At 33.8% G+C, this 15,067-nt stretch overlaps 2 protein-coding genes across 2 annotated transcripts; both read left to right on the plus strand.

Annotated features, from left to right (window-relative positions):
- Positions 1–211: 211 nt before the first annotated feature.
- On the plus strand, positions 212–2,572 carry LOC108467934 (uncharacterized). Its single transcript, XM_017768763.2, has 7 exons — positions 212–613; positions 702–798; positions 895–1,010; positions 1,102–1,146; positions 1,703–1,728; positions 2,020–2,155; positions 2,251–2,572. Exons 1-7 carry the CDS (start codon positions 256–258, stop codon positions 2,358–2,360), a joined length of 888 nt encoding a protein of 295 aa, XP_017624252.1. The 5' UTR covers positions 212–255; the 3' UTR covers positions 2,361–2,572.
- Positions 2,573–12,296: 9,724 nt separating this feature from the next.
- Positions 12,297–14,782, plus strand: LOC108467522 (uncharacterized). The gene is made up of 6 exons (XM_053026784.1): positions 12,297–12,648; positions 12,742–12,775; positions 13,288–13,408; positions 13,683–14,096; positions 14,179–14,189; positions 14,524–14,782. The coding sequence occupies exons 3-6, from the start codon at positions 13,406–13,408 to the stop codon at positions 14,780–14,782; spliced, it is 687 nt and encodes a 228-aa protein (XP_052882744.1). The 5' UTR covers positions 12,297–12,648; positions 12,742–12,775; positions 13,288–13,405.
- The last annotated feature ends 285 nt before the right edge of the window (positions 14,783–15,067 follow it).

Consider the following 15,067-nt stretch of genomic DNA (forward strand, 5'->3'; position numbering starts at 1 on the left):
TTTCCATTCAATTCGATCAGATTTAACGCTCACCCCTACTAAAAATAAAATTTTTCACTTTACTTATTCAAGTGTATTTAATATTAGAATATTTATTTAACGAAATGGACCGACTTTATCATCACTGATTGATCAAATGATCAGAAATTGATTTGATTTTCAGTGCGAAAGTTTAATGGTAGGGTGTGGAATACACCGCACTGCACATATATAAAAAACATAAAATGATAAAATAAAGTGAACAAATTTCAAATTATGAAATCAGCGTTACGGAACGCTTACTACTTCACTCTCTCTCGCTACTCCTTAAACCCTAACCCCTCACTTCTTCAAATTGCTCCCTTCATTTCCACTTTTCCTTCGCTTCCCTCTGTCCTTTCCAGAAACCATCCCTTTCGTTCCCCTCTCTGCGCCACTCTCATGGCCGGCGGTGATTACGACTCGCCGCAAACCTCTCCTTCTCTGGAGAAACAGTTCGAGAAGTTCCGAGTCCAGCTTGAAGATTCTGGCAGCTTACGGGAACGCATACGCGCCGTCGTTCTGGAAATCGAGTCGGCGACTAGGCTCATGCAAGCTAGCCTCCTCCTCGTTCACCAATCTAAACCAATTCCCGGTAACATTCTTCTTTTGCTTCTTCAAATTATATGGTTTTTGGAATATTACCTATTTTATAATTTTTACGCATATGTTTATATCAACAGAGGTTTTGCAGAAGGCAAATTCTCAGATTAACGTACTAAAGGGTCTTTACAATAAACTTGCTGAAGTTGTTAGGGAATGCCCTGGACAATATTACAGGTGAGATTCATTGGAGATTTTGGTTAATTTCAAATTTTATTTTAGTAGAAATTTTTGTGTTCTTGATGTGGTGTTCGGGTGTGTTACTGTGTTTAGGTATCATGGGGATTGGAGGAGTGAAACTCAAATGGTAGTTTCTTTGCTTGCCTTTATGCATTGGTTGGAAACTGGAAATCTGCTTATGCATACTGAAGCTGAGGAAAAACTTGGATGTATGTTTCAGTAATGAATATTTATTCGGTTTTACGAGTAATTTTTGTATTTGCTAATGAAGACAAATGAGAAAGTTGGTTGTTTTGGCAGTGAACAATTCGGATTTTGCTTTAGACCTGGAGGATTATCTTGTTGGTATGTGCTGAAAGCTTCTCTAATTGAAGAGTTCTATACTCTCATGGATTGAACCGTTTGTTCCGTACTATTTTTTTCTCTAATCTTATAAAGATTCAATTTTCTTTAGCTAGCCTGAAGTATTCTAGTTATTGAATGGAAAGTAAATGTGATTGACCACATCAATAGGCAGGATGAAATTCTTTGTACATTCTAATGCATTAGAGTCTTTTTCTTTATTAAAATGGCCAGGGTAGTTAACTGAACTTCAGTTTTCCATTTTTTTGGTTCATCTTATTCAAATGAGGACTGTCTCGTCAGACCAATTGATACTTGTGTTAAAATATTTTTAAGAGATTCACCTATCATATATGCTGTTTGTATTTTTTGATGAACTAAATGAAGCATTGTTGATTAATCACCTTTTCTGATTATTGTCATTCTTCAGTTTTTATGGTTTTTCTCCCTATATGTGCAAGAAACATGCAATGTCTATTACTTTGCATCTGAATTTGAGGGTTATTATTTTTCTGCCAATTGAATATACTGATCTGGGAATCTTTTTGATCTCTTGCAGGTGTTTGTTTCATGTCAAATGAAATGGTAAGAAATATGTCAGAAACTTGCTTTCCCGGGCTTTTCAAATTGACAAATGCGTTCTTCCTAGTCTATTGTTTTCGTGTATTTTTTATTCAGATGTTTAATGAGACTGCAAGTTAGAAAAGACTTGTTGGAATGTGATAATTCCAAATGGAACATTATGGTTTTGAACAACTGGTGAAATACTGCCCTCTGATGATGTCGTGGATGCTTTGTTAGTTACCTCCCATTGAAATAATTGGGAAATGTGGCAACAAGGCTTAACATAACATGCATTTCTCTTCGTTTTAACAGCCGAGATATGTGGTGAATCAAGTGACAGCTGGTGATTATGATTGTCCAAGAAAGGTGTTGAAGTTCTTGACAGATCTTCATGCGGCCTTTCGCATGCTTAATCTCCGTAATGATTTCCTGCGCAAGAAGTTTGATAGTAAGCTTAATCTTATCCAGTGCTTTGAGAATCCGGTGTTTTAAGCAACTTCTTATCGAAGACTGAGTTTTTGAAATGCTTTCTCATTATTTTAGGTATGAAGTACGACCTAAGAAGAGTTGAAGAGGTCTATTATGATGTTAAGATTCGAGGCTTAGCAACCACCGGGGATTCTGTAGGAGATCAAGGAGCCCAAAAGATATGATAGGTTACAAGAGTGGTACATACAACTACTAGATTATCTCTTTCATTTTCTTAACTGCAATTTCTCAAGGGGGTTTGTGATCCTTCAATGCATGGTTTAAAGCCAAAATTTGCTACTTGAACAAAGGAAAGGAGGGTTCAATAAAAAAGTTGTAATAGAGAATAGTTGACAATCTAATCCTTTTTTAATTTATTATTCGATCTTTTGCTGAAGTTTTTCTTTTTCTGTTATTCCATCATCAATGGTTAAGCCTGGAAATCCACTGTTTTCGGAATCGGACTGGACTGGCTGGTCGAACCGTTTGGATTTAGAATCAGTGTAGGTCTAGATAGGGGCGAGTAAAATTTAATTTGATTCGAAAAATTCGATAAAAAATTTAAATTTTGAATTAAATAGTTTCGAGTTATTTGAGTTAATTAAGTTATTCAGATTAACTCGAATAAAAAATTAAGTTTTTTTATTCAAATTCGAATATGAATTATACATTTTGAGTTATCTAAAAATTCGAATAAGAAAATTTACGTCGTTTTGATAAATGTTAATAGTTAAAAGATAAAATCATTATATTGTTTATATAGTTAAATAATCTTGTATTTCGTCTATTAGTTAAATAATAAGTTATGTAAATGAAATATTTAGTATAAATAATAGGATTTGTTAACTCGAGTTGACTTGAAATTTTTTGATTTAATTTGATTAAAAAAAATTTAAATTGAGTTTGGTTGTTAAATAAGATTTGTCAACTCGATTAACTCGAAATTTTTTTAACTTGATTCGACTCGACTCGATCGAATACTCACTTCTAGGTCTGGAATAAGGGGTTAGATTAGTTGGCCCATGAACTGGTTAGATTGGCTGATTGGATCAGTTGAATTGGCGATCAAATCAATTAAATTAATCTTTTAAATATATTTTTACTTTTAATAATTTATTCAATTTGAATAAATTGGTTGAATCTATTAAATCGAGTTAATGGTTTGCCTAATTTAATTATCGATATTTCGACCACCACGATTTTATTTCCACAAATTATTTGCATCCATCACATGAATTCTTGATAATGATCTCAACTTTTATTTTTACCTTGTTTAAATATAAACACGCATATCTATATACTCGCACGAATGAAAAATGTAGGTTTCAGGAAAAAAAAAAAGGAAAATAAAGGTTCAGTTAATTAAATTATACTAGATTTATGGGACAGTTAAATCGTGAAAAAGATTATTTTAATAAATATATTTACTACATAAAAATCACATAATAGTCAATTGATGTTTTGATTACAATGATAAAGTTAATCTCTTATCATGTATAGTGTTTTGGGATCAAATATTATTATAATTAAATTTTTATTGATTTATTATATAAAAAATAAAAATATCTTCATAAAAGCATTACTTAATTTGTATATGAGAAGATATTTTAGTAATTTCATAATTGAGTTGATGCTCAGTAAAACTCATAAAACAAGTATTAACAAAAATATAGCTTAATTTGTATATGAGAAGATATTTTAATAATTTTATAGTTGAATTGGTGTTCGATTAATTTATGATATCAATTCAGTGAAATACTTAAAATAAATATAAATATTGTTTTTCAAAATCGTTTCTATATAATCATATTCACTTGTTCTACTAAAATATAATTTTTTTTTAAAATGCTCTTGCATTGTATTTAGAAATAGATCAATGATTGAGATGCAAAATTTAAGTTTGAGTTGTGGATTGAATCTTAATATTAAGATTGACGAATGAGTTTCAGTATGCTGTTTTTTCTTTAATTTTTTTAAGATAAGAGAAAAATTAAAGGTAGAAGTAGGGAAAAGTTTACTTGAATTGTCGTCCAGCCCAAAAGCCTAAAGCCTAGCCGAGTAGTGAGAACCTAATACCCACGAACTTGCTGAATTTACTCCTTCCAAACATCATATCTTACGCGAATATTAAGGATTAAATAAATATATTTATTACATGTATATCTTTTTGTAAAAAGATAATTGCTCAAGGATTATTATCATATCTATTTTCGTCGTCTGTTGATCGAACAGCTTTTGATCTGAGTGTAACTATCCATTGTACGGCTTTCAGTTCCACTTTCCTAGTGTTTTCGAGCTCGGATTATTTTACAATATGGACCATTTTTTTGTTTATATCTTTAATTCCTGTTCTCTGACTGCAAACATATCAAATTACGAAAGGGAGAATTGAAAATGTGCTAGGGAGTCAACATATTTATATCTTCTTGGTGGCTAAAAGCTTGCTGACCATGGATGCAAATTATTGCTCCCAGTAACATTCTACAGCTATAGGAATGTTGTGGTGGTTGTCTATATTTTTCTCAACTGTATATATTATTATCCACTCCCATCATCGCCGTTATCACCACTACCTGGAGAATTGTTGCCCCAATCATCGTATTTTTGCCTAGGAATGTTGTGGTGGTTGTCTATATTTTTCTCAACTGTGTTCCTCCTTCCTTCAACAGCGACATGATGCCCTTGTTCCTGCCTGTAGATTCCACCGATCATGCCTCTACTTGGCCTTGCCATGCAGCTATAACTCATCACCATCATCACACCCACAAACACCGCCAAAAGCTTCAGCTTCATGCTGCTTATATGGTCATGCTCATACACACATCAATATCTCAAAAATATTTATGAATAAAAACTTGTTAATTGCAATTTGTGAAAAATAAAATAGAATAAAATAAATAAAAATAAAGAACACAAAAATTTTACGTGGAAACCCTTTCGGGAAAAAAACCACGGGCAGAGAAGAAGAAAATTCACTATGTCGAAAAATTTTTACTCAAATACAAGAGGAATAGACTATGTCTATTTATAGGCTTGCAAAGCCATATTCTAGTAGGATTGAAACACCTTATCCTAATCAATATAAAATAGATGGAGTTTAATAAGGTTTAAAACCTTATTCTAAAATAAAATAAAAGAAGTCTAGTTCTATATGGATTTTACTTTTATTTTATTTTCCATCGTATTTTATTTAAATAAGAATTTGGGTCACTTAATTCTAACAATCTCCACCTTGACACAAATTCTCAATGAACAAGTTCTTCATCGCGAACTTTCAATAAACAAGTTCTTCACCTCTTCCAAAAACCCCTTAAGGGTTTAACTTCAACAATGAACACCAACCAAGTCTAAGCAATGCTCAAACTTGGTTATAGGAAGTGACTTAGTCATCATATCTGCAGGATTTTCATGAGTGCTAATTTTGCTCACAACAATATCACCACGAGCAATAATATCACGAACAAAATGATACCGAATATCAATGTGTTTTGTTCTCTCATGAAACATTTGATCTTTTGTAAGAAAGATGGCACTCTGATTGTCACAAAATCTTGTCTTGATTTGAAGGTCTTCATTGAGTTCACTAAATAGTCCCTTCAACCAAATAGCTTCTTTACAAGCCTCGATAATCGCCATGTACTCGACGATTGGTAGACAAAGCGATCGTAGTTTGCAAAGTGGCTTTCCAACTAATTGCACAACCTCCGATTGTAAAGACGTAACTCGTGAGAGATCTTCTTCTATCAAGGTCTCCAGCAAAATCAGCATCAACATACCCTATAACTCCATCTTTAGTTCTTCCAAGCTGTAAGCAAACATTAGTAGTGCCTCGTAAGTATCTTAAAATCCATCGAATCGCTTTCGGTGTTCTTTACCGAGATTCGCCATGTATCGCTAAGCGCACCGATCGCATATGATAAATCGGGACGTGAACAAACCATAGCATACATGAGAGATCCTCTCGCACTAGAGTATGGAACATGTGACATGTACTCAATCTCATTATCGATTGAGGAGATAAGGCCGATGAAAGTCCGAAATGGGTCGCTAAAGGAGTACTAACGAGCTTAGCACTCTGCATATTGAACTCGCAAAGAACTTTCTCAATGTACCCTTCCGACTTAGGTACAATTTACTTGCTTTTCTATCTCGAGAATCTCCATACCAAGTATCTTCTTTCTTTGGTCCTAAATCTTTCATCTCAAATTCTTCACTTAGTTGGGCTTTAACCTTTCTTATCTCTCTTTTATCTTTTGTCGCTATCAACATGTCATCAACATAAAGAAGTAGATACACAAAAGAACCATCACATTTTTCTTAAAGTAGACACAACTGTCAAAACTACTTCTTTTGAAATCATGAGAAGTCATAAAGGAATCAAACCTCTTGTACCCTTGTCTTGGTGATTGTTTCAAACCGTAAAGGGACTTTTTCAACAAGCAAACATAGTCCTCTTTTTCGAGACTATAAAACCCTCGGTTGTTGCATGTAAATATCTTCCTCAAGTTCTCCATGCAAAATGCGCTTTTACATCTAACCGCTCAAGCTCCAAATCATGCATGGCAACAATACCAAGCAAAGCTCGAATCGAACTATGCTTAACAACCTGGAGAGAACACATCTGTGAAGTCCACTCGGAATTTGATCAGTAACCCTTTGCAACAAGCCTTGCTTTATATCCGGGTTCTTCAACTCCTGAGTCCCTTCTTTCTTTTTAAACACCCATTTACAACGAATGACCTTTTTACCTTTAGGAAGTTTTACAAGATCCCATGTTACATTTTTTGTGGAGTGATTCCATCTCCTCTTGCATAGCAAACATCCACTTTTACGAGTCTTCACACTAATCGCCTCGAATAATTAAATGGCTCTTGATTAGCATCTATATCTTCACCACATTTAAAGCATAAGCAACTAGATCAACCTCGGCATACTTCTTTGGAGGTTTAATTTCTCTTCTTGTCCTGTTTTTGGCGATAGAGTATTGCGGTGAAGAAGCAACTCTATTCTCAATTTTTGTCTTGGCTTGAGGAGTTGATTCGTATTAATCGATGCTCCACCGCTTTTGGTTTTCTTTATTGGAAGAGTCTTTAAGAGATAAGTTAGGTAGCATAGCGGTTTCATCAAAAACAACATCTCGCTAATCACAACTTTTCTATTTTCGGGACACCATAACTTATAGCCTTTTACACCACTTTATAACCAAGAAAAACGATTTAATGGATCTCGGTTCCAATTTTCCATTATCAACATGAGCATCGCAGGACACCCAAAAATCTTTAAATCGAATAATTAGCGGGATTACGGACCATACCTCTTGTGGAGTCTTTTCTCAATGGCAGCGGATGGAGATCGGTTGATCAAAAACATGCGATGAGGTCATACGCCCAAAATGACTTGGTAAGTTGGCATTTGACAACATACATCGAACCTTCTCCATGATCGTTCTGTTCATTAGATTCGCAATGCCGCTTTCTTTGTGGAGTATGACGAACGTCAAGTGTCTCATGATCCCCGACTTGCACAATCTATTAAACTCATTAGAACGAACTCTAAGCCATTATGCATGCGGAGGTATTTTATCTGCTTTTCCGTCGTTTTTCAATCATAATTTTCCAAGACTTAAATGTGGAAAACACATCGCTTTCGCTTGGGAAGAACGCCCAAACTTTTCGGAAAAATCATCAATAAAGGTTAGCATATAATTAGCTCCACCTCTCGAAGGCACTCTGGACGGCCCCCACGATCGAATGGATATACTCCAACGTTTCCTTCGTGTTATGGATTCCTCTAGTGAATCGAACTCTCTTTTGCTTCCCAAAACACAGTGCTCACGAAATTCAGTTTGCAAATTCCTTGCCCATTAAGAAGTCCTCTTTTGCTTAATTACGCCATGCCATTCTCACTCATATGCCCTAGGCGCATATGCCAAAGTTTAGTAATATCATCATCGACAAGGAAGAGGAAGCGGCAATTTGCATCACCGAGAATGATAGAACCACATAAAACATATAACTTGGCAATCTTTCTTTGCCCTTTCATCACAACAAGGACCCTTTGAAATCTTTAAAACCCCACTTTCATTGTGTATCTGCACCCTTTTGAATCAAGAGTACTCAACGAAATTAAATTTCTTTTCAATTCGGAACATGCCGCACGTCACTAAGTGTTCGACAACTCCATCAAACATCTTAACTTTAATTGTTCCAACACCGTGATTTTACATGAAGCATTATTTCCCATCAAAACAACACCTTGAGATCTTTGTTTCATAAGTTGTAAACCAATCCCGATTGGGACTCATGTGGAAGGTGCACTGAATCAAGTATCCACTCCTCGCCACTTTAGAATCATTGTCGAAGCAACTAGAAGTTCACCATCATTGTAGTCTTCTACAACATCGCCTTCACCAAATTTTCGTTGTTTTCCTTTTGATTCATGACCTCCTTTTAATCTTATTTTGTAGCTTATAGCACTTTCAGTTTAATGTGCCCTTTCTTCTTGCAGAAGTTGCAAGTTTTACCTCTGTTTGAAGATTTCGATCTACCCTTAGATTTACCACGAGGATTCCGTTCCTGTGTTCTACCACGATCATCATCAACATTAGGTCTTGTTTCCCACGAACAATGAGACCCTCTCCCGAGAGTTGGGTTTAACCACAAGATGCTTCATCTTATCATACGAGGTTAAAGAATCATAAACCTCATCAACTGTGAGAGACTCGCGGCTATATAAAATCGTGTCTCTAAAGGTTGAATAAGACGGGCAACGAACAAAGTAGAATCAACCCTAGATCTTCCTTATCATCTTGAACCTCCATGGCCTCCAAGTTTGAGAGAATTTCGTAAACACTTTGTTAAGTGTTCGTGTCTGACGCACCTTCCTCCAAACGATGAGCATAAAGACGCCGCTTCATATGCAACTTGCTTGTTAGAGTTTTCGACATACATATTTGTTCTAGCCTCTTCCATAATGCGTGGCAGTTTTCTCTTTCATCACATCCCGCAAAATTTCGTTGGACAAATGCAGATGTAATTGTGTTAATGCCTTTCGATCCTTACGCTTCTTCTCTTCATCTGTTAATGTCGAAGGCATCTTATCTATCCTAGCGGGCATCCTCTAGATCCATCTGCAAGAAGCGCTTGCATCTTAATTTGCCACAACGCAAATCGGTGTTGCGATCCAACAATGAATTTCATACTTCAAAGACGCCATTACCGTGATCGAGATGAATAACCCTAAGCTCGATACCAATTTGTGAAAAATAAAATAGAATAAAATAAATAAAAATAAAGAACACAAAAATTTTACGTGGAAACCCTTTGGAAAAAAAACCACAGGCAGAGGAGAAGAAAATTCACTATGTCGAAAAATTTTTACTCAAATACAAGAGGAATAGACTATGTCTATTTATAGGCTTGCAAAGCCATATTCTAGTAGGATTGAAACACCTTATCCTAATCAATATAAAATAGATGGAGTTTAATAAGGTTTAAAACCTTATTCTAAAATAAAATAAAAGAAGTCTAGTTCTATATGGATTTTACTTTTATTTTATTTTCCATCGTATTTTATTTAAATAAGAATTTGGGTCACTTAATTCACTTAATTCTAACACAATTTATAGAGAGATCCGCAATTGTTTTTCATTGTATATCTATGCAGTTCAAAAACTGATAAAATTTTAATTTTTTATATTAATATTTATAGATTTTATAATAAAAATCTAAATTTACCAACAAATGTTGGGTATAGTAGTAAAACATATTGCACTTTTAAACGAAGGTGCAGGTTCAAGTCTTGAGGATGATATTGTTGAGAATGACACCTACGAGCCCTCAACATAGACCACAAATTGGACACAAATAATACCAAAAAATCTAAATTTAATTTATAATAAAATCCAAAATTGAAGAAATGTATCCAAAATTTAACACAAGGGTTAATGCACTATTTGACACTTGAATTTTGACATTTGTTCTTACATTTGGGGTCTAAATTTTTTTTAGTTCAAAGTTAGTACTTGAATTGATAATTTTTTCACACTTCAAATTTTTTATTTAAATTACTTCTTGAATTTAACAATTATTCTCATAATGAGCTTAAATTGTATTTGAGCCTAAATTAATCTTTTATATTTTCTTGAAACAAAATTAGAATAAAAATTTAAATTCTAATATAAAAACAATTTTCAAATTTAAAACTAATTTGAAAAGTAAAATTTTAAACTAAGTTTGTAGACGTCTATTTTTCAAATGAATAAAAGAAATAAAAGACCCAATAAAGAAATGAGATTAAGTGGAAGATATTTAAATAATTACAATTAACAAGTAGTTTTGAGAACCACTGAATCTCTAATGAAAGATAAGAGAAAAATTTGGGGTGTGGAGCCTTAAATAGAGAAATTCCACCTTTGAAGTGGAAACATAATGGGCACAACTAAAGTCAATGAGTCAATCATGATTGTCTTCCATTTTTGAGTTGCATTCTGATGTCAAATCATAGAAGGCAACCCTCTTGCATTTTTCTATGAGACAATCTTAATGCAAATAACCATATGTCCATCTTTGTGTCCTTGTTTAGTGCCATAATGTCTATTCCCACTTCTGTTTTCTTAAGCTAAGAGTGTTTTTGCACTTCTCATCTCATGCATTGCTGGCTTTAATATTATCAATTTATTTGTGAATCACTTTTTATTTAAAACATAGCTAATTTAGAAAAAAGCTAATGCCAACTTAAGCTCCATACTTTTTATGATAAATAACAATGTTACTTTAATGAATGTTAAATACATGTATATTTAATTTAGTTTTTAGTATTTAAAAGATTGTTTCTCATTATTCATATTTGAATTACAAAAATAAAGAATACAATATATGTCTATGAAGGCATTATTGTCTGTATAATTAAGAGTTTGGACCAAACCCCCTTTTATTTTATTATTATTATTATTTTTTATACAAGTGTTTCATCACTCAAGTCTTCCATGTAAAAGCACTCATTTTCAAAGTTTATGGTGGTGTTATAAGTTGCAATTGTTGCATCTTACTTAGTAACAAAGATGTTAGAGATCAATATATTTTATTGGCATCTTTTGATTAGATTACTGTTGTAACACCCTTTGTCTGACTCGATCGTCGGGTCCGAGTCATAGGATGCTATAGTCGTTGTCAGAGCAACTCCAAGTAATCATATACTTATTGACCATTTAAACATATAAGTAAACACTAAACACATTCACAACATGTCACAGAATCATTTTAAGGTCTCACACGAGCTTACAAAAGCTCTTTTTCTAACCCGATTATGAATCAAGACCAAAACGTAAAGTTTTAAAAGTCTCAGGGCAACGTCACCACCTCAAAGCCTCCTTGTCACGGCAACTTCATCTCAAAGAGTCATGTTACAACGACATGGATGCCCACGTCATGACTTCACTTATTGTCGAACAAAGTTGCAATGTCCAAGACTCCTCACTGCGACGTTGCCCCTGTTTTTGCCAAAATACACATTTGATACCAAACACAATTGATTTCAAACCATACTTAATAGTTCATTCAATCATTTGCCAACTTTTCCAATGTCAAGATGTGATAAATTCATACCAAAACAATTTAAGACATTGACATAAACTTAATAACATATCATTCAATTCATAATTATAATTTATTCACCTAACTAATCCAAATCAAGACCATACATTTAGCATATACATATTTGCATATCTTTGTACAACTAAGGCTTGCATTTTTATAAACTAAATCACCACAAATACATATGTCAAACTATACATTTACATACTATACCCAACCATCAATCACATTTATCATAAGATTACCAAATCTCAAAATAATCATTTAAGCACTAGAAATCTTAGGTACATGTCACATACACTACAAAAAATTAAGCTTTTAGTGACGTTTTTAGTGATGTTTGAATTAAAAACGCTACAAATATTATACATTAACGGCGCTAATCGAAAAATACCGTAATAAGTAAAGCAATAAGTAAAAGGTAAAATAGTAGTAGTATTTTTCTCGTAAACACTGTTAAAAGTAAATTTTTTCATAAATGCTGCTAAAGGTAAAATAATAACCGCATTTACATGAAAAACGCCGCAAAGTATGTTTTTATTTTTAACCAAATGAAGCCGTTTTTACTAGGATTATTTTTATTCCAAAATCAGTTTTCCGAAATCCCTTATTTTTTTCCTCTAAAAATTTTCCCCAAATCCCTTATTTTTTTCCCCAAATCAAAATCCCCAAATCCCTTAGATTTTCCCTGACCGTCTGCTGCATCGCCGTTCGGCTGAGAAAGGGGAGTTCTAGGAAATCTGGTCGCGATTCGGCTGAGAAGAAAGAGCCTATGACGCCTAGTAGTGATAGGCCTACAAGGGAAAGGAAAGTCGTAGAAAGGTATTCAGCTCCTTCTGTTGCAAGGTCTTCCTCGTCTAAAACTCTGTCAATTGAAAAGGTATGCTTTCTTTTCTGGGGTTAAGGATCTGGTTTCATTCAAGTTATTTTCTTTGTGTTATTATTGTTTTTTGAACTTTGATTTGCTTTTCAGGGTCGTGGTACTCAGCTTAAAGATATTCCCAATGGTATGCGTCTGTTCTCTTGCTTATTTGATTTTTTCCCCTAAGGTTTTACTGTATGTTTTCTTTGAATTTCATGGGATTGGATTGATTGTGATTCTATTTGTATTCAATTCTGGGTCCTTCGAAGTAATGTAGTCTATGTGATAAATGGAGCCCAATTCCAGCTGCTGCAATTAGCAGTAGCAAAATACTTTTATTTTCATAAAGTAGATAGCTAAAAACAAGAAGCCCCTTGATTTCAAATCAAGTGATTTTTCAAATCTAGCATCTAGAAGAGCAATCTGATTTGACCCTCTTACAAGCATCACTTTCTAGCTGCAATTTTCTTGTCACGGAAACATTGTTATATGTATGGATTTCAAGGCAGATAAGAAGCATATAGACTTTTTAATTTTGCTATTTAAGTATTTCGTGTGAATCAACTAATTTATTTTTGTTAATGCCACTTCATACTCGGGGCCTTCAGAGATTTCATTTTTATCCATCTCATGAAAGGTTCTCTTCATAATGCGCAGGTGACATGATTTTTTATTTTGAGTAAGCTGGAAACGTTATCTTAAGATGGAAGGAAATGCCAAATGCTCAAAGTTGATTGTTTTGTATTATTCAGAAAAGTACTAAAGAAGAGTCATTATGGTATTTCTCTGCTTATGTTTCTCTTTCCTGAGGTTTTATTTTTCTCTGCCTTATTTGTGAAAGGTCTTCTTCATTGTATGCAAGCAACATATTTCAAGATGAGAAGGAAATATTATCTAAATGCCAAATATTTGCACCGTGACATAATCATGATGATTGTTTCTTATGGATCACTTAAAAAGATATTTGAGGAAAGGGTTCATTATGTTTTTCCTATGGTGATTTTTCTCTTTCTCAATTCTCAGAATTCCTATATTGTTTTTGGGTATTTCAGGTTCTTTATGGATTAGAGTATGCACATACGATATCACATATCAAAGGGGCATTGGTGGAAGCTATGCCTAGGACCAAATTGGAGCTCATTTTTGCTAATGTTATGTGTTCCATTATTAATTTATTAGAAGATCATAGGAAGTCCGACAGACTTGGATATTTGGGCAGTTTTTCTTCTGTTAACAGTTTAGGTGCGGCAACTTGTACTAGGTGTAGTCTAGGAGGCTTGATATGGGATCTACTAGAAGGACGGAGAATGGAAGATTACTTGCTTTTATGGATTGGGCCTGACAATTCAGCTTTTTCCAATATTGTGCTGACATTTAATGGCTGTGAGATAGGTAGACATGTTGCCATGTTTCCCCAGATACTCCCATCTTTGAATATAGTAATTACTGATGCATTCATTCCTGAAGCTATATGAGTACATACACCACAGAGCAAGGACATTTTACTTCTTGTTTGCATCTATGGACATGAATTTACCTTTTTGTTAGCTTTCTGCTTGGTAAGTTGGCATAATTTTTCGTAATTAAGAATTACATTTCTTCCTCTGCATCTAGCTAGTTAAATGATAGACTCCTACTTTGCATGCAATCATATGTTGATTTCCTTCTATTTTGTTACCATGCATTGATATACTTTCTTCTATGCTCTTGCTAGACTTTCTCAGACATTTTGATTAAGGAAACAGTATTTCATCTAGTCTGAAAGCGATTTTTCAAATGATGATTTTGGAAAATTAGCGACTTTTAGTGATCCATGTACAGTACACATTTAACAATGATAGAAGAATATGACAATTTTATCTTATCGGGAAGCTATTTGTTTAAATTTTGATGTTTGTTTTTAGTCAGATATGATGCAACAGAGGAACAATTAGTTACAAATGTTTCACAACAGAAAATGATCCTTAAGCGTAGGTACGAACAATTAGTTACAGATGTTTCAGATTTTGTGGTTAATCAAAAAAATATTACATTTTTGCAGTGTGATGTTTTCATCTACGACTCATGTGCGCAAACTGCACTTTTGGATGGCAAAGAGTTCTTAGCACCCGTTATTACTCCATTTGAAGCCATGCTAGCTTTCAGCAGGTGAATAACCATTAACCATTCTCATTTTATGTTTTATTTGATTGAGAATAAACTTTAACTTTCTCTAATCTGTCTGGACTGTCCTCTCTCTGCTTGTCCCCTATTCCCGAATCCTTGCAGCATTCTATCGACATGTTTAGTCATATGTATATCGTTTTTTATTTTCTTAGTTCAACTTAACTATGCTTTATGGTGTAACTGGGTAGGCCATATGAATGCTTATGCAATTGCCAATTTAATGAAATACCTCTCTTTTAGTGAACATATTAAAATTGAAGGATTGTATGCT

The sequence above is a fragment of the Gossypium arboreum genome, chromosome 4, assembly GCF_025698485.1.
Source record: "Gossypium arboreum isolate Shixiya-1 chromosome 4, ASM2569848v2, whole genome shotgun sequence".
NCBI classification, from domain to species: Eukaryota; Viridiplantae; Streptophyta; class Magnoliopsida; order Malvales; family Malvaceae; genus Gossypium; species Gossypium arboreum.

Bases quoted from the DNA above. Each gene is read 5' to 3' on its own strand.
- LOC108467934 (XM_017768763.2), top strand. From the start codon at position 256: ATGAAATCAGCGTTACGGAACGCTTACTACTTCACTCTCTCTCGCTAC. The intron at 614-701 runs GTAACATTCTTC...TTATATCAACAG, and splicing joins CCAATCTAAACCAATTCCCG to AGGTTTTGCAGAAGGCAAAT. The intron at 799-894 runs GTGAGATTCATT...TACTGTGTTTAG, and splicing joins TGCCCTGGACAATATTACAG to GTATCATGGGGATTGGAGGA.